Consider the following 24,694-nt stretch of genomic DNA (forward strand, 5'->3'; position numbering starts at 1 on the left):
AATACATTTGATATAGTAGAATTGAATACAGTATATTCGAAAACTTTCTTGCATGTTTTCTCTGATAGAAAACTACTTGGAAACAGTTAATGTATAGGATATCATTTTACTAGCGGTATTTACAGGGATTCTTGTATAGAGCTCAATATCCCGACAGAAGCCATACCTCTATTGTATAGACGATTTCTTGTATATCCAGTAGTAAAAAAGGAAGCAATTGTCAATGATGCCAGCAAGCCCAACTACGTTAACCTTAGGACAGCGCCTTTCTTATGGTGTGGGCCATGTGTTGAATGATTTAGCTGCCAGCATGTGGTTTTCTTATTTACTAGTTTATTTACAGTTTGTCCTTCAAGTAAGTTTTTCCTTAATAATAGCTAAAACTGAAAAAAACTCTTCAAAATTTGTCAGATATGTGAGCCGTACAACAATGCAAGTGGGTATATACAACACTTTGCCCTGTTCTGGCATGTTCATATTTGAACATCACAAAGAATAAGCTAGGTCAATTCGTATACACAAGAAACCTCGTCATTCTGTTGTTAGGAAAATATAACTTATGGCTGGTAGTCAACCCTTGTCAATTTAACAAATGAGGAATTTTTTTTTTTCAAAGGGACTGGGGACTTGTCATTTTAAGCTTACTGCGATTCTGGCATTATAAAAACGATCCTCTTAAAGCCCTTTCAAGATCCTTGCTAAGTAATCAGTGCTTATCTCCGTATTCTTGGATGGTTTAGCTCTTAATAACCCTCCCTTCCCCCATCAAAAGTTGGTTTATTATACGACATTTCACCGGCAGGATTATAGTTCCGCAGTCCTATTTATTTTTATTTCTGATATATAAAGGAAGTAATTTTTTCCCTTTCTAAATTCTCCTTGTTAAGATTAAAATTTTCTAATGTTTTCTCAATTATGGGTACTCAATTTCTAAGATATTCTAAGATATAGTACTGGCCAAAAGTATTTCGATTCTTACCATCCTTGAGCTGTACCTGATTTTTGATCCAGCAAGTTTTCTGTGGGCTTTGGAAAAAGGTAACACGTTTTATTCTTAAGGGTATCAGAAAGATACATAAAAGATACTACAGGCATAATACACCATTTTCTATTCTAAAAGGGTTTGAAGCTTCAAAGTCTTATTTTTTACCCTTTTGCAGGCTTTGTATAACATCTACATCTATTAGTGATTCTTTTTCTCGAGAAGAAAACCCGGTGAGCTGAATTATTTCGCTATGAGCCACTCATCCTACTTCCTAAACATGCAGCAGTAAAATTAAAAACAACCTGAATAGACAAAAAATGTATAAGATTGACCTCAACTTTCCTATTTTATTGTGAATCTTTATTATTTTACACAAACCTAAATTATACTATAGCGTTAACGACACGTTCGGATGAAGCTTCGAACGTGTCTATACGAGAAACGGTCCATGCGAGGCGGGTATAGAAAGGTATAAAGCGTGTCTAAACCTTTCTTATACGAGGCGGGGCTATTACCTTGATTTCGAGACAGAGAATTAAAAAAAAAGGAACAACAAACTTTTTGCATAAAAAAATGAAGCACGAAGGAAAATATAAAACGAGCTGACATTATTTTCCGTTAGAAGTAAAACCTGAAAATAATAGGAATGGCTATGAATTAAGGCTTGAAAACATACAAAAAAACAGAGGCAACGCTCTAGCGTTGGCTATAGTAAAGAACAATAAGCTCTAAATGTATTTTTCCCCTAGAGCCACTTTATATGGAAGTAGCGGCTGTAGAATCTTTGAAGGTGACCCATTCGATTGAAAATTGGAAGTTTTAGTGCTCTTTTCAAGAGTCAAAAGTGATCAATGGGCAACCAGACTCCTTCTCTAGCCCTTTTTAGTGCTCCCCCGAAAGGCATCCGATCGAAACTTTGATATAACGATTTTTTTAGATAGTCTAAAAGTTAGAGAACTATGCCACCAAAAACAACATGACTCCCACACCCACAGGGGCAAGGGCTGTAAGCTATGCGAGCTGTTATTGGGAAAGGGGCCATACTTAACCAAAAAGTAAACTCATCACAGTTTGGTAGAAGTAACCACTATGTGTCTAGAGAAATGAATCCTGTTAAATCTTGTGACTCTGATAACCTTGCGGAGCTTTCTGTTTCCTTGGCAAACCCACTTTTTTAAAGCAGTTTTGTAGAGTGGTAGAACTGACATTTTTCCAGGCCTTATCGATCATAAATATAGAGGTCAAAACTGTTATTTTCAAATACTCACTTTTATCAAGGCTATCCAACATAATTTACATATTTTTATAGAGTGTTGCCAACCAAGATGACTTCGTTACAAATTCAAATATCGGGGTATTTCTTTTTCAATTTATCAAGTGATTTTTAAAGGACTGCGAAAAAACTTCTAATTATTGAGAAATTCAAATTATCGAGTGTCAAATTATCGAGAGTTGACTGTATATGCATCCAAATTGTCAATATTACGTATCAGCAATATTAAAGTCAAAGGGGATATTGAACTAAATCAAAAAACACTATGTGTATCTAGATCGTCAAAAGGCACATTTGCAATATCTCAGATATGCATAAGGGGATAAACTAACGGCATAAGTGACCCAGCTGAAACTGTGTAGGATTATTGGACAGGGAGATTAAGTGCATTTTAAAATTTGACTTGGAGGATCAAAGGGGAGCTTTTCAACACTACAAAATGTTTCAAGAAAATGCAATTGCATTGATTTTTAGCGTGAAATATTCTTTTTTTCTGTTGATCTGATTAAAATTGCAGGCCTCGGAGATGCCTCAATTAAAGCTTAAGAACAAAGGGAACCTCAACTAGGAATAAACGGGGTTGCATTGATTGTTGATGTCCTATTTTGTTTTATTTTATTATTATTTTACGTAACAAATCCGACCTCTTCTAATATATGAGCTCACAACAGATTTATTTATACAAAATAGAAGTTAAAACATAATATAAGAAAATAGGGTTCTTATATGAAATGTACGATCTATATTTGTCTTGCACCATGGGGGTCAAATTGACTCCAACCCTATAAAAGCTGAAATATTATGCATATTTCCATTCTTTTTATTTGAACACCATTCTCCGCACCCGTCCATCCAAGGTCTATAATACAACTATTATTATAATTTGTATTTTAACAAAATTTTATCCCAAAAGATTTAAAAAAAATGAGTAGCATTAAACCGAAGATGAACAGTAAATCACTTTCAATAAATAGGTGAAACCCAAAAAGGACATCAATTGCAACAAAGAATCATGTCAATCTTAAAACAAACAGAATTTACCATAAAGAGAAGTGGGGCTTCCCCACATAAGCGTTCTAAGGATCACAACGTCATTTGCGATTTAATGAGAATAAATACAGGAGAATATATACGTTTTCACTTTCATAATGTAAATAAACCCAAAATTGTCGAGACTTTCAGGACTGATATCGATATATATTACAGCGTCAAACTGAATTTGTTAGTTCTTTTCAGTAATCTTGTCTGTGCTGGTGATTTTCTTCCTTTGTTTATTAATATTATGATAAATTAAAACATGCAAATCGAAATAGAAATTGTTTTGAATAAAGCACTGATGACATTCTGGTCTTTATAAGCCTTAGGAGACGTTATTCTATTCTGGTTTTCGGTAATTTCCGTTCTTTTGAAGATGGAATTATTTTTTATTGTAATTTTTGTTTGTTTTGTGTTTCATTAATTCACTTGATGTTTGCTTTAAGCTTGAATTATTATTAGACTTTATTTCTGCTCGTCTTTGGTTTAATGAAGTATTGGTTACTAGACCTGGCGAACTAAATAAATGCAGGTGAGACCAACGAAAAAAAACTGTCTTTCAAAGGAAACCAAGAATTTAGTTTTTAATAAAGCCAAAATGTCGGTATACTAAACATAAGAAATAAGATGGGGTCTGAGAAAAATACAAAAGTCATACTGATTATTAGATTTTGAATCAACAAAACAGCTTTGAAGCTATTAAATGGTGTGTTAGTTGAAATCACCCATGAAATGCGTTTGGCATTAATTTATCACCGGAGGCCCTATAGCTTGGATCAGAATAATCCCCTTTAATTAAAATATTGTTAATTAACTACGAATCAAAATCTGTTCTTCCGTCTAATTTTTTTTCTTTCAAGTATGGTTCATTTATGCTATTGATTTTTTTCGATAATTACAAAGCATTTATTTTTTAATGGATTTTTCGAAAGGAAATATTTTATTAAATTTAAGTAAACGTCACTTAAAAACTTGTTTCCAGGTTCCTACAAGTTATGCTGGTATAGTTCTGCTTATTGGACAGATTGTGGATGCAGTAGCTACGCCGTTAGTTGGTCATCTTTCTGACAGCGCATGCCATTCGAACTGTTGTTCTGTATCATGGTCTTATGGAAAACGAAAAACATGGCATCTTATTGGTATTGTATTTTTTCCTACGCGCTTCTCTTCCATAAGCCTTTGTGGTTAAATAACAAATAATATGTTTCCATATTTTTCTTTGGCTACAGTAGTAATATATTTTTTCTCTCTTGCTTAGCTGAGATGTCATAGGCAACACAATGGCAGAGCAAAATAATTTCCATGTATTCTTTTTTTCCGGGCATTTTTTTATAGAAAACGGCGGTCATAGAAACTTTAGAGGGGCTTCATTCAATTGAAAATTGGAAGTTCTAGAGCCTATTTTAAGAGTTAAAATGATTAAAGCGTAAACAGCCCTTTTTCTTCTCTTTCTTGCCCTTTTTGCTATATCTCTCTCTACTCCTTTCAGAAGTGTTCTAGAAGAGGGGAGTAGGGATATTTTTACGATCCTAAATTGGGCCAAAAATCTTTATTCCCGATTAGTTTTATTTCGAATTAGTTCTTACAGATTGTACGGTAGGCCGAAAATTCCGCAGCTTCCGAAGAGTGTACTGTGGAAACGACAGGGAAACAAAACCTGAGAAAACCAAAAGATGGTCAATACAGCTGAATTTTCAAATCATTTTCAGTATCTCAAAAATGAGTAAAGGATTTGAGTTGAAAATTTGATGGAGTAGCAGAGGAGGGGGCGATTCAAGTCTACTTTAAAGTTGATTTGGACACACTATTGAAAAACACTATGTGTGCCCAGGTCATCAACACACATCTACAACATATCTTGGGCACAGCTTTGGGGATGGAGGTGAAGCCTTCATTAACTGCTCAGAGAAGGGAAAAGAGGAGGTTGGACCTAATTCCTAGAGGAGGTTGGCTAAAATTCAAATTTTGTGCTGGGGAAGGTGGAAGAGGCTGGAAGATCTTTGTCTTCAATCCAGACAAAATACAAGTTTTTGCAACATAAGCTCCTATAAGACTCAAAATTTATCCTTTGTTAAGTAGCAAAATACATCAAAGACACTAAATTCTACCATGTTGTCAGAATGGCATATCTGCAATATCTCTGGAACAGCTAAGGGTGTTAAGTCGATACTTTGAAGGCTTGTTGACGGGGTTTTCAAGCCGATGTTGGACTATGACTTGGGAGAAAGGGTAGACCTAAGTCAAGAGACACTATTTGCATCCAGATTGCCCAAATATCCCACTGCAATATCCAAAGGGTGGAAAATTGCTTTTGAAACGAAATTAAAAGTCAAAGCGCCCTTCTTCAGAGTCAAAATTGAATGGAGAGCAACCAATCTCCTATCTTTTTTGTTTGCTCCCCCTAGTAATATCCAGAATAAGTGGTCAAAACTTGGAAATAACCGTTTGTATCAAAGTAGACAAAATGTTCAACAAATATGCCATAGGGGATGATATGGCCCACATATTCCCTGGGATAAAAATACAGGTACTCTTTTAAAATGGGTCATGAATCAGCTCTTTTTAATAAATGACCTCGAAATGTCTTCTAAAAATAACTTAAACAAACAAGCAGTTACGAAAAATATAATACGGTAAGATTCTTTTAACTAAACATGATCAGAGTAGCTTCAGCTATCCAATTATGAAGATTTTCAATCCGCTTGGATAACATTCCTCCTCACCATGCACCCAAAATTGCATATTAAAAATACTGTTAAAATTTAATACACCAAATTATTGTTATTCAAAAATTTTGACTAACTCTACAATTTGTAAAAAATTTTAATGGCTAGGTAAAATCTTAATTCTTACGCAGAAATACTGAAAATTTTGTTTACAGATATTCATATTATTATACGCAGCGCAATCGCACTGCCTAAGTAAAGAACGATGTTGGCACAATGTATTATTATTTTTTTTTTTCTCCATACCAGGGCACTTTGTATCAAAGGAGTTGTCGTAGAAACTTTGAAAAGGGCTCATTTGATTGGAAATTGGAATGGCTAGTGCCCTTTTTAATAGTCGAAAGTGATTGGAAGGCAGCTAACACCTCCTTCCACTACCACCATTTTCCCAAATACATCCAATCATAATTTTGAGATAGCCATTTTGTTCAGCATAGTTAATTTCCAGATAGAAATTATGTTTTTGAAGAGGACACTCCCCCAAAACCCTCAGGGCAAGGCTTTTATGTTATGACCTGGGGGTATATAAGAACGATATTGGCATAATGTATTATTTATTATTTTTTTCCTTTAGACCAGGGCACTTCGTATCGAAGAAGTTGTAGTAGAAACTTCAGAAAGGGCTCATTCAATTGGAAATTGGAGTGGCTTGTGCCCTTTTTAATAGTCATAGTGATTGGAAAGCAGCTAACACCCCTTCCACGCCTACCATTTTCTGAGACTAATCCAGTAAAAATTTTGAGATAGCCATTTTGTTCAGCGTAGTTGATTTTCAGATAGAAATTATGCTTTTGAGGTGGACACTCCCCCACAGACCTCTTAGCAAGGGTTGTAAGTTATCCCCTGGGGATATATAAGGTTTTTATAGAAAGTGTTGTCGTAGAAACTTCAAAAAGGGCTCATTCGATTGGAAATTACAAGGGCTAGTGCCATTTTTAATAGTCGAAAGTGATGAGAGGGCAACTAACCCCCCTCTCAGGCCCACCTTTTCCCCGAACACAGCCAACCAAAATCTTCAGATAGTCATTTCCTAAAATGTAGTTGAAAATTCTGAAGATTAGGTCTTTGAGGATGACCACCCCCCCTCCACCCACATCCCTCAGGGCAAGGATTGTAAGTTATGCCCTGGGGGTATATAAGGTTTTTATAGCAAGCGTTGTCGTAGAAACTTCAAAAAGGGCGCATTCAATTGGAAATTGAGAGGGCTAGTGCCCTTTTTTACTAGTCGAAAGTGATAGGAAGGCAACTAACACCCCTTCCACGCCATCCATTTCCCCAAACACATCCAATATAAATTTTGAGATATCCATTTTGTTGGAAATTTGTTAATCCAAATTGTTCAAATCCTCTTTATTCAACCCAAATTTAAGCTAAACCTCCTCCCCCCAACCGTCTTTGGCTTGGGAGTTAAACCTCAAAGACATAGATTGGTCCTTATGAGCTTGCCACTCTTGGATTTCTTGGTCCCTTAGAGTTCGCTGGACTTCCTTCCATACTGACACGGTTTCATCCATAGGGCCTTTTCCTTCATTCCACATCTCCAAAAGTCCACAGAGGTCCAGAATTTTCTTGACCTGAGTTGGCCATGAATCACGTCTACCATCCTTCAAGCTCTCCAAATAAGCTGCCTTAAGAAGACGAACTCTAGGTAGCCTAATTATCTTCTCCCAGAATTTTACCATTCTAACCAATCTAACACTCCTTAAAGAGAAAAGCCCCAAATCTCCTTTCCGTACCACTGAACTAAATGAATCCTTCAATCCTAGAATTCTCTTAAAATATCTTAGCTGAACTACTTCTAGCTTAGCTACTTTAGCAAAACCCAAAACCTCAGAGCCCCAATGTAGAATAGAAGCTACCTTTGTCAGGAAAACTCTTTTCTGGATCCTCATGTCAGCTAGCTGATTTAAATTACTTCTCAAAAGCATATTTAAGGCCTATTACCCCTTAAATTACAATCTTCTACATGCCTAGACATCCCCCTAAAAGCAGTAAGCTTAACACCCAAATAAACAAATTCATCTTTAACCTCTAAAACCTTTCCTCCAAAATTAAAATGAACCTCTGAATCAACATCTCCTTTACTCCTTAATACTAATACTACTGATTTCTTAGCGTTCAACTCTAACTCCTTCTGTTCTAAATAATTTTTTATTATATCTAATTGCTTCTGAAGGTTATCTCTGCTATCCGCCTCTAGAGCTATATCATCCGCGAATAACATGCATGATAGCCTAAACCAGTCCAAAGATACATAAGGGGCTCCATTATTTTTCATAAACCTATCTAATTCATTAACAAACAAGGAGAAGAGCTTAGGAGATAATGTACATCCTAGGTTATGCCCTGGGGGCATATAAGGTTTTTATTGAAAGTGTAGTCGTAGAAACTTCAAAAGGACTCATATGATTGGAAATTGAAAGGGCTAGTGCCCTTTTAATAGTTGAAAGTGATTGGAGAGCGACTAATTCCCCTCTCACGCCCAATTTTTTCCCAGACACATCCAATCAAAATTTGAGATCGCCAATTTGTTTAATATAGTTGAAAGTTCTGGAAACTAGGTCTTAGAGAATGACAAACACCCTCACAGCCCTTAGGGTAATGGTTATAATTTATGCCCTGGGGGCATATAAGGTGTTTATAGAATGCGTTTCGTAGAAACTCAAAAAGAGTTCATTCGATTGGAAATCGAAAGGCCTAGTGCCCTTTTCAATAGTCGAAAGTGACTGGTAGGCTTGACATTTTTATAGTAAAGATCTATGTGGGTATAATGTATTATTTTGTTGTTGTTGTTGTTGTTTAGACAACAACACTCAGGGCACTTCGGTTCGAAGGAGTTGTCGTAGGAACTTCAAAAGCTCTTATTCTATTGAAAATAGAAAGCGCTGATGCCCTTTTTAATAGTCGAAAGTGATTGGAGAGAAAATAATCCCCCTCCCACGCCTACCCTCCCATTTGTCTTTATGTCTAAAAACTAAAGGTTGCCTTAAGATTAAATCAAAATGCACTGCGTTAATGCTAATCAAACAGTTCGTGGTAATGAACTGTAAGTAAGGAGTGACCCGGCTCAATGGTAACCGAAACTCTAGAAAAGGGGTTTTTGATACTAATAGATACATCAAAAGAATCAGATTTCAATGCTGAATTCAAATATATAACTTTCATCAAGTTTAGTCGTACCCATCAAAAGTTACGCGCCTGAGAAAATATGGCTGATTTGAAAAAAAGAGGGAAAGACCCCCTAAAAGTTATAGAACCTTAATGAAAATCACATCATCATATTCAGCGTATCAAAGAACCCTACCGTAGAGGTTTCAAACTCCTATCTACAAAAATGTGGAATTTTGTATTTTTTGCCAGAAGAAAGTCACGGATGCGTGAGTAGAAAGGGGGGTGCTACTCCGAAGATGACCACGTGGTTTATGGTTTTCTCACTGAGAATGAAAAAACAGGAATTTTCTCACTTGGAAAAACAGGAATTTTCTCACTTTTATGGATGTTTTCATGGATGGTTATGAGTGTTGGTCAATTTATTTGATGTTTTTCATGGATGGTTATGGATGATTTATGGTTTTTGTCAGTGAGAATGAAAAAACAGAAATTTTCTCACATTTATGTCTGTTTTTATGGTTTTTGTCAGTGAGAATGAAAAAACCGGAACTTTGTCACATTTATGTCTGTTTTCATGGATGGTTATGTGTGTTGGTCAATTTATTTGATGGTTTCATGGTCTTTGTCAGTGATAATGGAAAAACAGGAACTTTGTCACTCCCTTCTTGTTGATGTTCAAGCCAAATGATATGAGTTTCCGGGGAACACCTGTGCTGTCAGTCATTAATCAAATTGTATCCATGGAATTACTGACAGATGACGTCAAGTTTATTAATGTATTTGGTGCATTCCCAAAGAGAATTGTCTCCGGGACAAAGTGAAAGCACAGGGATGCCAAACAAAAGGAACACGCTGAAATTACGTTTAGGGATTATTTGGGGCGAAACCGTTTTAGTCATTTTATGGAATTATTTCGGCGAAACAGTTAGAGACATTTTAAAATATGATTTTTGAAGAGATTTTAGGAGAGAATTTGAGGGTAAAACTTTGTGGTCGTTATAATACACAAGTTCGATTTTAACAGTGTTGTGAGGTTCTCTACCCCAACCCCAAAGGGTTCCAATCCCTCTACCCCAACCCCGAAGGAAGCCACCGGTCCTCAAAGGTCCACTGGGCTCCCAAAAGGGCCCCCGGCCCTCAAGGTTCCCCCAGACCCCCCCCCCACTGGGGCCCAAAGGGCCCCTCCCCCTTTGGCCCCCCAAAGGGGCCCCTCTCCCTCCATCTCCTCCCTACTCCTCCCCTTCCCCTCCCCTCCCCCTCCCCTCCCCGTCCCCTCCTCCTCCTCCCCTCCTCCTCCCCTCCTCCTCCTCCCCCTCCCCTCCTCCCCTCCCCTTCCCTCCCCCATTTTTTATACTTTTTTTGTGCATTGAGACACAGAACGACCCCCTCCCCCCGGCCCCTCCCCCTCCAAAGGTCTGATTTTTCAAAGTTCATTTTGAATTTCCTTCGTTGAAATGCAAGAGTTGGAATGTTTCAGTAGTGTTTGGTTGTGGTTTACCTTGTCACACTTACATTTTATTGATTTTTCAAAGTTATTTTTTAATTTCTTTCGTTGAAATGGAAGAGTTGTTATATTTCAGTAGTGTTTGGTTTTGGTTTACCTTGTCACAGTTACATTTTCTTGATTATTAAAAGTTCATTTGAATTTATTTAGTTGAAACGCAAGAGTTGGAATATTTCAGTAGTGTTTGGTTGTGGTTTACCTTGACACAGTTAAATTTCCTTGATTTTTCAAAGTTCATTTTGAATTTCTTTCGTTGAAATGCAAGAGTTGGAATATTTTAGTAGTGTTTGGTTGTGGTTTACCTTGTCAGAGTTACATTTTCTTGATTTTTCAAAGTTCATTTTGAATTTCTTTCATTGAAATGCAAGAGTTGGAATATTTCAGTAGTGTTTTTTTGTTGTTCACCTTGTCACAGTTACATTTTCTTGATTTTTCAATGTTCATTTTGAATTTCTTTCATTGAAATGTAAGAGTTTGAATATTTCAGTTGGGTTTGGTTGTGGTTGACAATGTCAAAGTTATATTTTCTTGATTTTTCAAAGTTCATTTCGAATTTCTTTCGTTGAAATGCAAGAGTTGGAATATTAAAGTAGTGTTTGATTGTGGTTTACCTAGTCACAGTTACATTTTCTTGATTTTTCAAAGTTCATTTCGAATTTCTTTCGTTGAAATGCAAGAGTTGGAATATTTCAGTAGTGTTTGGTAGTGGTTTGCCTTGTCACAGTTACATTTTCCTGATTTTTCAAAGTTCATTTTGAATTTATTTCGTTGAAATGCAAGAGTTGGAATATTTCAGTAGTGTTTGGTTGTGGTTTACCTTGTCAAAGTTACATTTTCTTGATTTTTCAAAGTTTATTTTGAATTTACTTCGTTGAAATGCAAGAGTTGGAATATTTCAGTAGTGTTTGGTTGTGGTTTACCGTGTCACAGTTACATTTTCTTGATTTTTCAAAGTTCATTTTGAATTTCTTTCGTTGAAATGCAAGAGTTGGAATATTTCAGTAGTGTTTGGTTGTGGTTTACCCTGACACAGTTACATTTTCTTGATTTTTCAAAGTTCATTTCGAATTTCTTTCGTTGAAATGCAAGAGTTTGAATATTTCAGTAGTGTTTGGTTGTGGTTTACCGTGTCACAGTTACATTTTCCGGATTTTTCAAAGTTTATTTCAAATTTCTATTGTTGAAATGCAAGAGTTGGAATATTTTAGTGGTGTTTGGTTGTGGTTTACCTTGTCACACTTACATTTTCCTGATTTTTCAAAGTTTATTTTGAATTTCTTTCATTGAAATGCAAGAGTTGGAATATTTCAGTAGTGTTTGGTTGTGGTTTATCTTGTCACAGTTACATCTTCTTGATTTTTCAAAGTTTATTTTGAATTTCTTACATTGAAATGCAAGAGTTGGAATATTTCAGTAGTGCTTGATTGTGGTTTACCTTGTCACAGTTACATTTTCTTGATTTTTCAAAGTTCATTTTGAATTTCTTTCGTTGAAATGCAAGAGTTGGAATATTTCAGTAGTGTGTTGTTTTAGTTTACCCTGTCACACTTACATTCCCTTAATTTTTCAAAGTTCATTTTGAATTTCTTTCCTTGAACCTAATAGGTTGTGGTTTAACTTATCACAGTTACATTCTCTTGATTTTTCAAAGTTCATTTTGAATTTCTTTCGTTTAAATGCAAGAGATGGAATATTTCAGTTGTGTTTCGTTGTGGTTTACCTTGTCACAGTTACATTTTCTTGATTTTTCAAAGTTCATTTTGAATTTCTTTCGTTGAAATGCAAGAGTTGGAATATTTCAGTAGTGTGTTGTTGTAGTTTACCCTGTCACCGTTACATTCCCTTAATTTTTCAAAGTTTATTTTGAATTTCTTTCGTTGAAATGCAAGACTTGGAATATTTCAGTAGTGTTTGGTTGTGGTTTACCTTGTCATAGTTACATTCCCTTAATTTTTCAAAGTTCATTTTGAATTTCTTTCGTTGAAATGCAAGAGTTGGAATATTTCAGTAGTGTTTGGTTGTGATTTACCTTGTCACAGTTAAATTTTCTTGATTTTTCAAAGTTCATTTTGAATTTCGTTCATTGAAATGCAAGAGTTGGAATATTTCAGTAGTGTTTGGTTGTGGTTTACCTTGTCACAGTTACATTCTCTTGATTTTTCAATGTTCATTTTGAATTTCTTTCGTTGAAATGCAAGAGTTGGAATATTTCAGTAGTGTTTGGTTGTGGTTTACCTTGTCACAGTTACATTTTATTGATTTTTCAAATTTCATTTTGAATTTATTTCGTTTATATTCCAGTTTCTGTATTTTTCAGTAGTGTTTGGGTGTTTTTTAGCTTGTCTCTGTTACTTTTTATTTATTTTTTAAAGTTCATTTTGTTTTTATTTCATTTAGATGCAAGAGTTTGAATTATTAAGTAGTTTTTTTTTGTGTTTTACCTTGTCACACTTAAAAGTGATGTAATTTTAAAAGAACATATTGAAATTCTTTGGTTGAATTGCAAGAGTTGGACTATTTTAGTAGTGTTTGGATGTGGTTTTCCTTGTCACAGTTACATTTTCTTAATTTTTCAAAGTTCATTTTGAATTTCCTTCGTTGAAATGCAAGAGTTGGAATATTTCAGTAGTGTTTGGTTGTGGTTTACCTTGTCACAGTTACATTTTCTTGATTTTTCAAAGTTCAATTTGAATTTCTTTCATTGAAATGTAAGAGTTGGAATATTTCAGTAGGGTTTGGTTTTGGTTTACCCTGCCAAAGTTACATTTTCTTGATTTTCCAAAGTTCATTTCAAATTTCTTTCGTTGAAATTCAAGATTTGTAATTTTTCAGTAGTGTGTGATTGTGGTTTACCTAGTCACAGTGACATTTTCTTGATTTTTTAAAGTTCATTTCGAATTTCTTTTCTTGAAATGCAAGAGTTGGAATATTTCAGTAGTGTTTGGTTGTGGTTTACCTTGTCACAGTTAAATTTTCCTGATTTTTCAAAGTTCATTTTGAATTTCTTTCGTTGAAATGCAAGAGTTGGAATATTTCAGTAGTGTTTGGTTGTGGTTTACCTTGTCACAGTTACATTTTCTTGATTTTTCAAAGTTTATTTTGAATTTCCTTCGTTGAAATGCAAGAGTTGGAATATTTCAGTAGTGTTTGGTTGTGGTTTACCTTGTCACAGTTACATTTTCTTGATTTTTCAAAGTTCATTTTGAATTTCTTTCGTTGAAATTCAAGAGCTGGAATATTTCAGTAGTGTTTGGTTGTGGTTTACCCTGACACAGTTACATTTTCTTGATTTTTCAAAGTTAATTTCGAAGTTCTTTCGTTGAAATGCAAGAGTTGGAATATTTCAGTAGTGTTTGGTTGTGGTTTACCTAGTCACAGTTACATTTTCTGGATCTTTCAAAGCTCATTTCGAATTTCTTTCGTGGAAATGAAAGAGTTGGAATATTTCAGTAGTGTTTGTTTGTGGTTTACCTTGTCACAGTTACATTTTCCTGATTTTTCAAAGTATATTTTGAATTTCTTTCAATGAAATACAAGAGATGGAATATTTCAGTAGTGTTTGGTTGTGGTTTATCTTGTCACAGTTACATATTCTTGATTTTTCAAAGTTTATTTTGAATTTCTTACATTGAAATGCAAGAGTTGGAATATTTCAGTAGTGCTTGATTGTGGTTTACCTTGTCACAGTTACATTTTCTTGATTTTTCAAAGTTCATTTTGAATTTCTTTCGTTGAAATGCAAGAGTTGGAATATTTCAGTAGTGTGTTGTTGTAGTTTACCCTGTCACAGTTACATTTCCTTAATTTTTCAAAGTTCATTTTGAATTTCTTTCGTTGAAATGCAAGTTGGAATATTTCAGTAGTGTTTGGTTGTGTTTACCTTATCACAGTTACATTCTCTTGATTTTTCAAAGTTCATTTTGAATTTCTTTCGTTTAAATGCAAGAGATGGAATATTTCAGTTGTGTTTCGTTGTGGTTTACCTTGTCACAGTTACATTTTCTTGATTTTTCAAAGTTCATTTTGAATTTCTTTCGGTGAAATGCAAGAGTTGGAATATTTCAGTAGTGTGTTGTTGTAGTTTACCCTGTCACAGTTACATTCACTTAATTTTTTAAAGTTTATTTTGAATTTCTTTCGTTGAAATGCAAGAGTTGGAATATTTCAGTAGTGTTTGGTTGTGGTTTACCTTGTCATAGTTACATTCCCTTAATTTTTCAAAGTTCATTTTGAATTTCTTTCATTGTAATGCAAGAGTTGGAATATTTCAGTAATGGTTCGTTGTGGTTTACATTGTCACAGTTACATTTTCCTGATTTTTAAAAGTTCATTTTGAATTTCATTCGTTGAAATGCAAGACTTGGAATATTTCAGTAGTGTTTGGTTGTGGTTTACCTTATCACAGTTACATTCTCTTGATTTTTCAAAGTTCATTTTGAATTTCTTTCGTTGAAATGCAAGAGATGGAATATTTAAGTTGTGTTTCGTTGTGGTTTACCTTGTCACAGTTACATTTTCTTGATTTTTCAAAGTTCATTTCGAATTTCTTTCGTTGAAATGCAAGAGTTGGAATATTTCAGTAGTGTTTTGTTGTAGTTTACCGTGTCACAGTTACATTTTCTTGATTTTTCAAAGTTCATTTTGAATTTGTTTCGTTGAAATGCAAGATTTGGATTATTTCAGTAGTGTTTGGTTGGGGTTTATCGTGTCACTGTTACATTTTCTTGATTTTTCAAAGTTTATTTTGAATTTCTTTCATTGAAATGCAAGAGTTGGAATATTTCAGTTGTGTTTCGATGTGGTTTACCTTGTCACAGTTACATTTTCATGATTTTTCAAAGTTAATTTTGAAATTCTTTCATTGAAATGCAAGAGTTGGAATATTTAAGTAGTGTTTGGTTGTGGTTTACCTTGTCACAGTTACATTCTCTTGATTTTTCAAAGTTCATTTTGAATTTCTTTCGTTGAAATGCAAGAGTTGGATTATTTCAGTAGTGTTTGGTTGTGGTTTACCTTGTCACAGTTACATTTTCTTGATTTTTCAAAGTTCATTTTGAACTTATTTCGTTGAAATGCAAGAGTTGGAATATTTCAGTAGTGTTTGGTTGTGGTTTAACTTGTCACGGTTACATTTTCTTGATTTTTCAAAGTTCATTTTGAATTTCTCTCGTTGATATGCAAGAGTTGGAATATTTCAGATGTGTTTCGTTGTGGTTTACCTTGTCACAGTTACATTTTCTTGATTTTTCAAAGTTCATTTTGAATTTCTCTCGTTGAAATGCAAGAGTTGGAATATTTCAGTTGTGTAATGTAGTGGTTTAGCTTGTCACTGTTACATTTTATTGATTTTTATAAGTTCATCTTGATTTGTTTTCAGTGAAATACAAGAGTTGGAATATTTCAGTTGCTTTTGGGTGCGGTTTACCTTGTCACACTTAATTTTTAAAGATTTTTAATTGATACTTATTAAATTCAGAATTATTAATTAATGATTAGTAAAATTTCATTATATTTTTTTTGTGGTTTAAATTGTCACAGTTAAATTTTCTAGATTTTTCAAAGTTCATTTAGAATTTCTTTCGTTGAAATGCAAGAGTTGGAATATTTCACTAGTCTTTGGTTGTGGTTTACCTTGTCACAGTTACATTTTCTTGATTTTTCAAAGTTCATTTTGAATTTCTTTCGTTGAAATGCAAGAGTTGGAATATTTCAGTAGTGTGTTGTTGTAGTTTACCTTGTCAAAGTTACATTCCCTTAATTTTTCAAAGTTCATTTTGAATTTCTTTCGTTGAAATGCAAGAGTTGGAATATTTCACCTTGTCATCTTGTCACAGTTACATTTGTCACAGTTACATTTTCCTAATTTTTCAAAGTTCATTTTGAATTTCTTTCGTTGAAATGCAAGAGTTGGACTATTTAGTTGTGTTTGGTTGTGGTTTACCTTGTCACAGTTACATTTTGTTGATTTTTCAAAGTTCATTTTGAATTTCTTTCATTGAAATGCAAGAGTTGGAATACTTCAGTAGTGTTTTGTTGTGGTTTACCTTGTCACAGTTACATTTTCTTGATTTTTCAAAGTTCATTTTGAATTTCTTTCGTTGAAATGCAAGAGTTGGAATATTTCAGAAGTGTTTGGTTGTGGTTTACCTTGTCACACTTACATTTTCTTGATTTTTCAAAGATAATTTTTAATTTCTCTCGTTGAAATGCAAGAGTTGGAATATTTCAGTAGTGTTTGGTTGTGGTTTACCTTGTCACAGTTACATTTTCTTGATTTTTCAAAGTTCATTTTCAATTTCTTTCGTTGAAATGCAAGAGTTGGAATATTTCAATAATGTTTGGTTCTGGCTTACCTTGTCACAGTTACTTTTTCTTGATTTTTCAAAGTTCATTTCGAATTTCTTTCGTTGAAATGCAAGAGTTGGAATATTTCAGTAGTGTATCGTTGTGGTATACCTTGTCACAGTTACATTTTCCTGATTTTTCAAAGTTCATTTAGAATTTCTTTCGTTGAAATGCAAGAGTTGGAATATTTAAGTAGTGTTTGCTTATGGTTTACCATGTCAAAGTTACATTTTCTTGATTTTTCAAAGTTTATTTTGAATTTCCTTCGTTGAAATGCAAGAGTTGGAATATTTCAGTAGTGTTTGGTTGTGGTTTACCGTGTCACAGTTACATTTTCTTGATTTTTCAAAGTTCATTTTGAATTTCTTTCGTTGAAATGCAAGAGTTGGAATATTTCAGTAGTGTTTGGTTGTGGTTTACCCTGACACAGTTACATTTTCTTGATTTTTCAAAGTTCATTTCGAATTTCTTTCGTTGAAATGCAAGAGTTGGAATATTTCAGTAGTGTTTGGTTGTGGTTTACCGTGTCACAGTTACAGTATCTTGATTTTTGAAAGTTCATTTCGAATTTCTTTCGTTTTAATTAAATATTTGTTATATATAAGTATTTTGTGGTTTTTGTTTAACTTGTAAAAGTTAAATTTTAATGATTTTTCAAAGTTGATTTTGAATTTCTTTCATTGAAATGCAAGAGTTGGAATATTTCAGTAGTGTTTGGTTGTGGTTTATCTTGTCACAGTTAAATCTTCTTGATTTTTCAAAGTTTATTTTGAATTTCTTACATTGAAATGCAAGAGTTGGAATATTTCAGTAGTGCTTGATTGTGGTTTACCTTGTCACAGTTACATTTTCTTGATTTTTCAAAGTTCATTTTGAATTTTTTTCGTTGAAATGCAAGAGTTTGAATATTTCAGTAGTGTGTTGTTGTAGTTTACCCTGTCACACTTACATTCCCTTAATTTTTCAAAGTTCATTTTGAATTTCTTTCGTTGAAACTTATAGGTTGTGGTTTACCTTATCACAGTTACATTCTCTTGATTTTTCAAAGTTCATTTTGAATTTCTTTCGTTTAAATGCAAGAGATGGAATATTTCAGTTGTGTTTCGTTGTGGTTTACCTTGTCACAGTTACATTTTCTTGATTTTTCAAAGTTCATTTTGAATTTCTTTCGGTGAAATGCAAGAGTTGGAATATTTCAGTAGTGTGTTGTTGTAGTTTACCCTGTCACAGTTACATTCCCTTAATTTTTCAAAGTTTATTTTGAATTTCTTTCGTTGAAATGCAAGAGTTGGAATATTTCAGTAGTGTTTGGTTGTGGTTTACCTTGTAATAGTTACATTCACTTAATTTTTCAAAGTTCATTTTGAATTTCTTTCTTTGAAATGCAAGAGTTGGAATATTTCAGTAGTGTTTGGTTGTGGTTTACCTTGTCACAGTTACATTTTCTTGATTTTTCAAAGTTCATTTTGAATTTCTTTCATTGAAATGCAAGAGTTGGAATATTTCAGTAGTGTTTGGTTGTGGTTTACATCATCACAGTTACATTCTCTTGATTTTTGAAAGTTCATTTTGAATTTTTTTCGTTGAAATGCAAGAGATGGAATATTTCAGTTGTGTTTCGTTGTGGTTTACCTTGTCACAGTTACATTTTCTTGATTTTTCAAAGTTCATTTTGAATTTCTTTCGTTGAAATGCAAGAGTTGGAATATTTCAGTAGTGTTTGGTTGTGGTTTACCGTGTCACAGTTACATTTTCCTGATTTTTCAAAGTTCATTTCGAATTTCTTTCGTTGAAATGCAAGAGTTGGAATATTTCAGTAGTGTTTGGTTGTGGTTTACCGTGTCACTGTTACATTTTCTTGATTTTTCAAAGTTTATTTTGAATTTCTTTCATTGAAATGCAAGAGTTGGATTATTTCAGTAGTGTTTGGTTGTGGCTTACCTTGTCACACTTACATTTTCTTGATTTTTCAAAGTTCATTTTGAATTTCTTTCGTTGAAATGCAAGAGTTGGAATATTTCAGTAGTGTTTGGTTGTGGTTTACCATGTCACAGTTACATTTTCTCGATTTTTCAAAGTTTATTTCGAATTTCTTTCGTTGAAATGCAAGAGTTGGAATATTTCACTAGCATTTGGTTGTGGTTTACCTTGTCACAGTTACATTTTCTTGATTTTTCAAAGTTCATTTTGAATTTATTTCATTGAAATGCAAGAGTTGGAATATTTCAGTAGTGTTTGGATGTGGTTTACCGTGTCAAAGTTACATTTTCTTTATTTTTAAAATTTCAATCTTTATTTCTGTCGCTTAAATTTAATACTTGTTATATTTCAGTATCGTATGGTTGTTGTTTACCTTGGCACAGTTTAATTTTATTTATTTTTAAATGTAGATTTTGTATTTTTTTCTTTGAAATGCAAGAGTTGGAATATTTCAGTAGTGTGTTGTTGTGGTTTACCGTGTCACAGTTACATTCACTTAATTTTTCAAAGTTCATTTTGAATTTCTTTCGTTGAAATGCAAGAGTTGGAATATTTCACCTTGTCACCTTTTCACAGTTACATTTGTCACAGTTAAATTTTCATAATTTTTCAAATTTCATTTTGAATTTCTTTCGTTGAAATGCAATAGTTGGAATATTTAGTAGTGTTTCGTTGTGGTTTACCTTGTCACAGTTACATTTTGTTGATTTTTCAAAGTTCATTTTGAATTTCTTTCATTGAAATGCAAGAGTTGGAATATTTCAGTAGTGTTTGGTTGTGGTTTACCTTGTCACAGTTACATTTTCCTGATTTTTCAAAGTTCATTTTGAATTTCTTTCGTTGAAATGCAAGAGTTGGAGTATTTCAGAAGTGTTTGGTTGTGGTTTACCTTGTCACAATTACATTTTCTTGATTTTTAAAAGATCATTTTGAATGTCTCTCGTTGAAATGCAAGAGTTGGAATATTTCAGTAGTGTTTGGTTGTGGTTTACCTTGTCACAGTTACTTTTTCTTGATTTTTCAAAGTTCATTTTGAATTTCTTTCGTTGAAATGCAAGAGTTGGAATATTTCAATAATGTTTGGTTGTGGCTTACCGTGTCTCAGTTACTTTTTCTTGATTTTTCAAAGTTCATTTAGAATTTCTTTCGTTGAAATGCAAGAGTTGGAATATTTCAGTAGTGTTTGGTTGTGGTTTACCTTGTCACAGTTACATTTTCTTGATTTTTCAAAGTTCATTTTGAATTTCTTTCGTTGCAATGCAAGAGTTGGAATATTTCAGTAGTGTTTGGTTGTGGTTTACCTTGTCACAGTTACATTTTCTTGATTTTTCAAAGTTTATTTTGAATTTCCTTCGTTGAAATGCAAGAGTTGGAATATTTCAGTAGTGTTTGGTTGTGGTTTACCGTGTCACAGTTACATTTTCTTTATTTTTCAAAGTTCATTTTGAATTTCTTTCGTTGAAATGCAAGAGTTGGAATATTTCAGTAGTGTTTGGTTGTGGTTTACCCTGACACAGTTACATTTTCTTGATTTTTCAAAGTTCATTTTGAATTTCTTTCTTTGAAATGCAAGAGTTGGAATATTTCAGTAGTTTTTTGATTTGGTTTACCGTGTCACAGTTACATTCTCTAGATTTTTAAAAGTTAATTTCGAAAGTAGTAAGTATAGATTACAGTTATTGAATATATATTTCTTGGTTTTTTTTTTTTTAAATTGTCACAGATACATTTTCTTGATTTTTCAAAGTTCATTTTGAATTTCTTTCATTGAAATGCAAGAGTTGGAATATTTCAGTAGTGTTTGGTTGTGGTTTATCTTGTCACAGTTACATCTTCTTGATTTTTCAAAGTTTATTTCGAATTTCTTACATTGAAATGCAAGAGTTGGAATATTTCAGTAGTGCTTGGTTGTGGTTTACCTTGTCACAGTTACATCCTCTTGATTTTTCAAAGTTCATTTTGAATTTCTTTCGTTGAAATGCAAGAGTTGGAATATTTCAGTAGTGTGTTGTTGTAGTTTACCCTGTCACACTTACATTCCCTTAATTTTTCAAAGTTCATTTTGAATTTCTTTCGTTGAACCTTATAGGTTGTGGTTTACCTTATCACAGTTAAATTCTCTTGATTTTTCAAAGTTCATTTTGAATTTCTTTCGTTTAAATGCAAGAGATGGAATATTTCAGTTGTGTTTCGTTGTGGTTTACCTTGTCACAGTTACATTTTCTTGATTTTTCAAAGTTCATTTTGAATTTCTTTCTGTGAAATGCAAGAGTTGGAATATTTCAGTAGTGTGTTGTTGTAGTTTACCCTGTCACAGTTACATTCCCTTAATTTTTCAAAGTTCATTTTGAATTTCTTTCGTTGAAATGCAAGAGTTGGAATATTTCAGTAGTGTTTGGTTGTGGTTTACTTTGTCATAGTTACATTACCTTAATTTTTCAAAGTTCATTTTGAATTTCTTTCGTTGAAATGCAAGAGTTGGAATATTTCAGTAGTGTTTGGTTGTGGTTTACCTTGTCACAGTTACATTGTCTTTATTTTCCAAAGTTCATTTTGAATTTCGTTCTTTGAAATGCAAGAGTTGGAATAATTCAGTAGTGTTAGGTTGTGGGTTACCTTATCACAGTTACATTCTCTTGATTTTTCAAAGTTCATTTTGAATTTCTTTCGTTGAAATGCAAGAAATGGAATATTTCAGTTGTGTTTCGTTGTGGTTTACCTTGTCACAGTTACATTTTCTTGATTTTTGAAAGTTCATTTTGAATTTCTTTCGTTGAAATGCAAGAGTTGGAATATTTCAGTAGTGTTTGGTTGTGGTTTACCGTGTCACAGTTACATTTTCTTGATTTTTCAAAGTTCATTTCGAATTTCTTTCCTTGAAATGCAAGAGTTGGAATATTTCAGTAGTGTTTGGTTGTGGTTTACCGTGTCACTGTTACATTTTCTTGATTTTTCAAAGTTTATTTTGAATTTCTTTCATTGAAATGCAAGAGTTGGAATATTTCAGTTGTGTTTCGATGTGGTTTACCTTGTCACAGTTACATTTTCCTGATTTTTCAAAGTTTATTTTGAATTTCTTTCATTGAAATGCAAGAGTTGGAATATTTCAGTAGTGTTTGGTTGTGGTTTAGCTTGTCACAGTTACATTCTCTTGATTTTTCAAAGTTCATTTTGAATTTCATTCGTTGAAATGCAAGAGTTGGAATATTTCAGTAGTGTTTGGTTGTGGTTCACCTTGTCACAGTTACATTTTCTTAATTTTTCAAAGTTCATTTTGAACTTCTTTCGTTGAAATGCAAGAGTTGGAATATTACAGTAGTGTTTGGTTGTGGTTTACCTTGTCACAGTTACATTCTCTTGATTTTTCAAAGTTCATTTTGAATTTCTTTCATTTATATGCAAGAGTTGGAATATTTCAGTTGTGTTTGGTTGTGGTTTTCCTTGTCACAGTTACATTTTCTTGATTTTTCAAAGTTCATTTTTAATTTCTTTAGTTGAAATGCAAGAGTTGGAATATTTCAGTAGTGTATGGTAGTGGTTTACCTTGTCACAGTTACATTTTCTTGATTTTTAAAAGTTCATCTTGAATTTTTTTCATTGAAATGAACGAGTTGGGATATTTCAGTAGTGTTTGGATGCGGTTTACAATGTCACACTTACTTTTTCTTGATTTTTTAAAGTTCATTTTGAATTTCTTTAGTTGAAATACAAGAGTTGGAATATTTAATTAGTTTTTGCTTGTGGTTTACAGTGTCACAGATACATTTTCTCGATTTTTCAAAGTTCATTTCGAATTTCTTTCGTTGAAATGCAAGAGTTGGAATATTTCAGTAGTATTTGGTTGTGGTTTACCTTGTCACAGTTACATTTTCTTGATTTTTCAAAGTTCATTTTGAATTTCTTTCATTGAAATGCAAGAGTTGGAATATTTCAGTAGTGTTTCGTTGTGGTTTACCTTGTCACAGTTACAGTAACTTGATTTTTCAAAGTTAAATCTGAAATCATTTCGTTTAAATGACAGAGTTGGAATATTTCATTAGTGTTTGGTTGTGGTTTACCTTGTCAAAGTTACATTTTCATGATTTTTCAAAGTTCATTTTGAATTTCTTTCATTGAAATACAAGAGTTGGAATATTTCAGTAGTGTGTTATTGTAGTTTACCTTGTCAAAGTTATATTCCCTTGATTTTTCAAAGTTCATTATGAATTTCTTTCGTTGTAATGCAAGAGTTGGAATATTTCGCCTTTTCACCTTGTCAAAGTTACATTTGTCACAGTTACATTTTCATAATTTTTCAAAGTTCATTTTGAATTTCTTTCGTTGAAATGCAAGAGTTGGAATATTTAGTAGTGTTTGGTTGTGGTTTACCTTGTCACAGTTACATTTTGTTGATTTTTCAAAGTTCATTTTGAATTTCTTTCATTGAAATGCAAGAGTTGGAATATTTCAGTAGTGTTTGGTTGTGGTTTACCTTGTCACAGTTACATTCTCCTGATTTTTCAAAGTTCATTTTGAGTTTCTTTCGTTGAAATGCAAGAGTTTGAATATTTCAGTAGTGTTTGGTTGTGGTTTACCTTGTAAAACTTACATTTTCTTGATTTTTCAAAGATCATTTTGAATTTCTCTCGTTGAAATGCAAGAGTTGGAATATTTCAGTAGTGTTTGGTTGTGGTTTACCTTGTCACAGTTACTTTTTCTTGATTTTTCAAAGTTCATTTTGAATTTCTTTCGTTGAAATGCAAGAGTTGGAATATTTCAATAATGTTTGGTTCTGGTTTACCTTGTCACAGTTACTTTTTCTTGATTTTTCAAGGTTCATTTTGAATTTATTTCGTTGAAATACATGAGTTGGAATATTTCAGTAGTGTTTGGTTGTGGTTTACCTTGTCACAGTTACATTTTCTTGATTGTTCAAAGCTCATTATGAATTTATTTTATTGAAATGCAAGAGTTGGAATATTTCAGAAGTGCTTGGTTGTGGTTTACCTTGTCACAGTTACATTTTCTTGATTTTTCAAAGATCATTTTGAATTTCTTTCGTTGAAATGCAAGAGTTGGAATATTTCGACAAAACATATTTCAACTAAAGAAATCCATAATGAACTTTGAAAAATCAAGAGAATGTAACTCTGACAAAGTAAACAACAACGAAACCCTACTGAAATATTCCAACTCTTGCATTTCAACGAAAGAAATTCAAAATGAACTTTGAAAAATCAAGAAAATGTAACTGTGACAAGGTAAACCACAGCCAAACACTAATGAAATATTCCAACTCTTGCATTTCAAGCAAACAAATTCAGATGAACTTTGAAAAATCAAGAAAATGTAACTGTGACAAGGTAAACCACAAGCAAACACTACTGAAATATTCCAACTCTTGCATTTCAACAAAAGAAATTCAAAATGAATTTTGAAAAATCAAGAAAGTGTAACTGTGACAAGGTAAACCACCACCAAACACTACTGATATATTCTAACTATTTATTGTATTCTATAGATATTCTTAATGAACTTTGAAAAATCAAGAAAATGTAACTGTGACAAGGTAAACCACAAGCAAACACTACTGAAATATTCCATCTCTTGCATTTCAACGATAGAAATTCAAAATGAACTTTGAAAAATCGAGAAAATGTAACTGTGACAAGGTAAACTACAACCAAACACTACTGAAATATTCCAACTCTTGCATTTCAACGAAAGAAATTCAAAATGATCTTTGAAAAATCAAG

The 24,694-nt window shown here is 33.0% G+C and overlaps 1 protein-coding gene across 1 annotated transcript in view; it reads left to right on the forward strand.

The window, feature by feature from the left end:
• The first annotated feature begins 223 nt into the window (after positions 1–223).
• Positions 224–24,694, forward strand: part of LOC148951263 (major facilitator superfamily domain-containing protein 12-like) — a 237,112-nt gene continuing 212,641 nt past the window's right edge. The window contains exons 1-2 of the mRNA XM_089091046.1: positions 224–355; positions 4,276–4,432. Coding sequence (XP_088947172.1) covers positions 224–355; positions 4,276–4,432 — 289 coding nt within the window. The remainder of the gene's footprint in view (positions 356–4,275; positions 4,433–24,694) is intronic.

Source organism: Artemia sp. Qi Xiang Cuo, chromosome 6, assembly GCF_049724085.1.
Source record: "Artemia sp. Qi Xiang Cuo chromosome 6, ASM4972408v1, whole genome shotgun sequence".
Lineage (NCBI taxonomy): Eukaryota > Metazoa > Arthropoda > Branchiopoda > Anostraca > Artemiidae > Artemia > Artemia sp. Qi Xiang Cuo.